The sequence below is a fragment of the Labrus bergylta genome, chromosome 5, assembly GCF_963930695.1.
Source record: "Labrus bergylta chromosome 5, fLabBer1.1, whole genome shotgun sequence".
NCBI lineage: Eukaryota > Metazoa > Chordata > Actinopteri > Labriformes > Labridae > Labrus > Labrus bergylta.
Genome location: NC_089199.1, coordinates 34060317 through 34065316, shown reverse-complemented (window position 1 = coordinate 34065316; position 5000 = coordinate 34060317). Strand labels below are relative to the sequence as shown.

Here is a 5000-nt window from a genome sequence, read left to right as displayed (position 1 = left end):
ATTTCTATCAGCGCTCTCCATCTTCACTGAGTCTGCTCTCAACACTGAACTGACAAGTTTACACACGGCGCCGCACGCACGAGCAACAGATCCTCACCAGACTCTCGTCAGAAACACATCAGAGTAATGTGAATGCTGAACTGTTCTTTCTGTGTTACATTAACGCCCACTGGACATGCACTCTGTGAGTACTTACACACACTGCAAGATTGTTTCTCATACTCCACTGCACAGCTCCTACATTGCCAGTTTGTACATTTTTATTTTTTCTATTTGACATTTTTAAATCCTATTTTATATATTGTAATATCTTCTTATTCTGTATTATTTAAGTTGTTTCTAGTTCTGCTTTATTTCCTTGTTAATTGTTTCGCACCAATACACCAAGTCAAATTCCTTTATGTGTAAATGTACTTGGTAATAAACCCAGATTGTGATTCTGATTCTGATCCTGATTCTGATCCTGATTCTGATCCTGATTCTGATCCTGATCCTGATCCTGATTCTCATCCTCACCTTTCTGCAGGTTCTGCTCCGAGACACACAAAGAGGCTCACAGTCTAAAGTGTCACAGACTGATTGGGGGACATTGTGTCCAGAAGGGATTCAAACCCGCAGTGTGATAAAATCTGAAATAAAGGTCTTAGCTTACCGTTGTTTTGTCTTTGTTATTGAGCAGCAGCTTCAGGATCTGGACCTGCAACTCCTCCACAACTGAGAGAGACACAAGATCATCAGGCTGATGATAGATCTGCTTCAAACTCAAAGTTAAAACAACCTGTTTAGGTAAACATAAAGTCTCACCTTCAATCCTCTTCTTGAGTCTCTGACAGCCTCTCTCGTTACGCTCGCCGCCTCAGCCGCTCGTCTGCACTCTCGTCTTTAGGCTCCCGCTCGTCTTTCCCCTGAGCGGCAGAAAATCAAAAATAACAATGGATCAAACATGTTGGTAAACAATGGATCAAACATGAGGTAAACAATGGATCAAACATCAGGTAAACAATGGATCAAACATCAGGTAAACAATGGATCAAACATGAGGTAAAACAACGGATCAAACATGAGGTAAACAATGAATCAAACATGAGGTAAACAATGGATCAAACATCAGGTAAACAATGGATCAAACATCAGGTAAACAATGGATCAAACATGTTGGTAAATAATGGATCAAACATGAGGTAAACAATGGATCAAACATCAGGTAAACAATGGATCAAACATGAGGTAAACAATGAATCAAACATCAGGTAAACAATGGATCAAACATGAGGTAAACAATGAATCAAACATCAGGTAAACAATGGATCAAACATCAGGTAAACAACGGATCAAACATCAGGTAAACAATGGATCAAACATGAGGTAAACAACGGATCAAACATCAGGTAAACAATGGATCAAACGTGAGGTAAACAACGGATCAAACATGAGGTAAACAATGGATCAAACATCAGGTAAACGATCCATCAGTATCACTGACAGGTGAGTTTGTTTTACCTCCTTGTCGAAGTGCGTGGGCCACCAGGTGGTCGGATGAGCTCCTCTAGCCCCGCCTCCTTCACCCTCAGAGGAGTCTTGATGTAAAAAGAACACGACTGAGCGCAGAACATCGAACGTGAGCGTCAGTTAAGGAACATTTCACTCTGAACTCTGACATCATTTAAAAACGATCAACTCTGGATTTCATGCTTCTGAGAACGTTTTGATCCGACCACCTTCTCTTCTGATGATCTCCCCTTCTTCCTTAATCCTCCAGACTGAACGAGTTCTACAATCTTATGAATCTGTTTCAGACTCGCTCAGCGACTCAGATCTCATGATGTAGGAACGACCTGATGAACACTGCCATTCCTGAGAATGACAGACGACTCAACAAGCAGCTTCATTAGCGCTCACTGTGTGCAGCTGAGGGCGTCATGGCTGTCAGCAAAAAGCAGGAGGAGTAGAAAAAGAAAGAAAAAGAGGAGGCATAGAACAATGTGGTCATGGTGAGGGGGGGAGACGGTAACTAGTGATGTCAGTGTTGCAAAGAGAGTTTGAGATGAGTCACATTATTGTTAGCGTATGCTCTCGACAGCCCTGGCAGCCATCTTTGATCCTCTCTCACAGAGCCATGACCACGGATATGACCACGGATATGACCACGACTGATTATCTTTCTTCTGGGATGGGAGATATTTTTTTCTTCTTTTGAACCTGGGCGCAATATTTGCAAAGAAAATAGTGCTATGGAGACACGATCATCAGCCCAGTCAGAAAACATCAGAGTAATGTGAACGCTGAAACTGTTCTTTATGAGTTACATTAACGCCCACTGGACATGCACTCTGTGAGTACTTACACACACTAACATGTTTTCTCATACTCCACTGCACAGCTCCTACATTACACCTTTTGTACATGTTTTTTTATATTTGACATTTTTAAATCCTATTTTATATATTGTAATATCTTCTTCTTCTGTATTATTTAAGTTGTTTCTAGTTCTGCTTTATTTCCTTGTTAATTGTTTAGCACCAATACACCAAGTCAGATTCCTTTATGTGTAAATGTACTTGGCAATAAACCCAGATTCTGATTCTGATTCTGATCCTGATTCTAATTCTGATTCTGATTCTGATCTTGATCCTAATTCTGATCCTGATTCTAATTCTGATCCTAATTCTGATCCTGATTCTAATTCTGATCCTGATTCTGATCCTGATCCTAATTCTGATCCTGATTCTAATTCTGATCCTAATTCTGATCCTGATTCTAATTCTGATCCTAATTCTGATCCTGATTCTAATTCTGATCCTGATTCTGATCCTGATTCTAATTCTGATCCTAATTCTGATCCTGATTCTAATTCTGATCCTGATTCTGATTCTAATCCTGATCCTGATTCTGATCCTGATCCTAATTCTGATCCTGATTCTGATCCTATTCTGATCCTAATTCTGATCCTGATTCTGATCCTGATCCTAATTCTGATCCTGATTCTGATCCTGATTCTGATCCTGATTCTAATTCTGATCCTGATTCTCATCTTGATTCTGATCCTGATCCTGATTCTGATTCTGATCCTGATTCTAATTCTGATCCTGATTCCCATCTTGATTCTGATCCTGATCCTCATCTTGATTCTGATCCTGATCCTGATTCTGATTTTGATCCTGATTCTGATTCTGATCCTGATTCTGATCCTGATCCTGATTCTCATCTTGATTCTGATCCTGATCCTGATCCTGATCCTGATTCTGATCCTGATCCTGATTCTCATCTTGATTCTGATCCTGATTCTGATTTTGATCCTGATTCTGATCTTGATCCTGATTCTGATCCTGATTCTGATCCTGATCCTGATCCTGATTCTGATTCTGATTCTGATCCTGATCCTGATCCTGATCCTGATCCTGATTCTGATCCTGATCCTGATTCTGATTCTGATGGAGCTCTAACTCTTTATCTAAATGGTTCATCCTTCTCTGAGGTCATGCAGCGCCACAGGTTTAACTAAACAGGAGTTCTCCTCCAGCAGGCTGCAGCATTAAGAGAAGGATATAAAACGTTGTTGAGCAGGTACTTCCTGGACTTCTCGTGGTGCAGGATGGCCGTGGTCAGACGCAGGTAGTGGATCTGAAACACACACACACTAAAGTGTGAGTTCATGCAGATTTCATGATCTGAAGCGATGAATCAATCATTATGAAACAGATCAGTCAATGTAAACAAACGTTTTCTTGTTACAGGTTCTTATGAATTCATTTTCATTTCATTCTAAAGAATAAAGGCATGAAGAGGACCGGTTGGTGTTTTTTGTTTTGTTTTCTTCTGCACTTAATAAAACTTCAGCATGTGAGCAGTAAATGTTAAACTAACAGGACAAAGTCACCAGAAGCCTCCCAAACATGAAGCTTTCTCTGCCCGTTCATCAGTCACGAGTCTCGCTGTCTGTGTGTTCGGCTCCAGCTGTACACTCTGAGCAAACGGCTCAAACTGATCCGGCTCTGGACTCCGCTGTGGTCCTGGTCTACAGGAGACTCTGGAGGACAGAAGTCCTCCACTCATTGTCATCGCTGCTTCTCAGGTCGCTAAATAACCGAGCTAAACTGAATAATCAGTGTGTGTGTGTGTGTGTGTGTGTGTGTGTGTGTGTGTGTGTGTGTGTGTGTGTGTGTGTGTGTCTAGGGTTGATGCGCTTCAGGGGGAGTTCTGGGGATTGGTTTCCCTTTCAGGTGTTTGTAAAATGACATCATCAGGTCAAAGTTACTTGAACCCCTCATGTCACAGTGGAGAGTCTTACCTGGAAGCCGAGGTCGGGGATGATCGGGGAGAATCGATAAGCCCGCAGGAGGGACATCATCAGCTGCTTCAGACACTCACTCACCTCATAGTCCTGCAGACACACACACACACACACACACACACACACACACACACAGACACACACACAGACACACACACACAGAGACACACACACACACACACAGACACACACACACACACACACACACACACACACACACAGACACACACACAGACACACACACACAGAGACACACACACACACACACAGACACACACACACACACACACACACAGAGACACACACACACACACACAGACACACACACACACACACACACACACACACACACACACACACACACACACAGTTAACAGACTGGTCTGTACATCCAGGTGAGCTAACTGACTCTCAGTGTGAAAGATTGAAAAGTGTGATGAGTCAGTGTGTAATAGGAGGAATATTTACTACATACAGCCTCTGTGTGTGTGTGTGTGTGTGTGTGTGTGTGTGTGTGTGTGTGTCTGACCTCCATTAGCAGCCAGAAGAGATCAAGCAGCTGCTGTATGAGCGGGTGTTCGTCCACTGAACCTCCTCCCTCCAGAATCCCCAACAAGAAGTTCATCAGCACATCCTCCACCAGGTACACCTTACACTACACACACACACACACACACACACACACACACACACACACACACACACACAC

The 5000-nt window shown here is 42.5% G+C and overlaps 1 protein-coding gene across 1 annotated transcript in view; it reads right to left on the bottom strand.

Annotated features, from left to right (window-relative positions):
- The window catches only part of LOC109977702 (E3 ubiquitin-protein ligase RNF123), a 79526-nt gene that overhangs the window by 58692 nt on the left and 15834 nt on the right, over window positions 1-5000 (bottom strand). Inside the window, 9 exon segments of the mRNA XM_065955488.1 lie at window positions 653-714; window positions 805-844; window positions 846-905; window positions 1501-1538; window positions 1541-1589; window positions 1591-1618; window positions 3548-3621; window positions 4289-4381; window positions 4821-4946. Of these exon segments, the coding sequence (XP_065811560.1) occupies window positions 653-714; window positions 805-844; window positions 846-905; window positions 1501-1538; window positions 1541-1589; window positions 1591-1618; window positions 3548-3621; window positions 4289-4381; window positions 4821-4946 (570 nt within the window).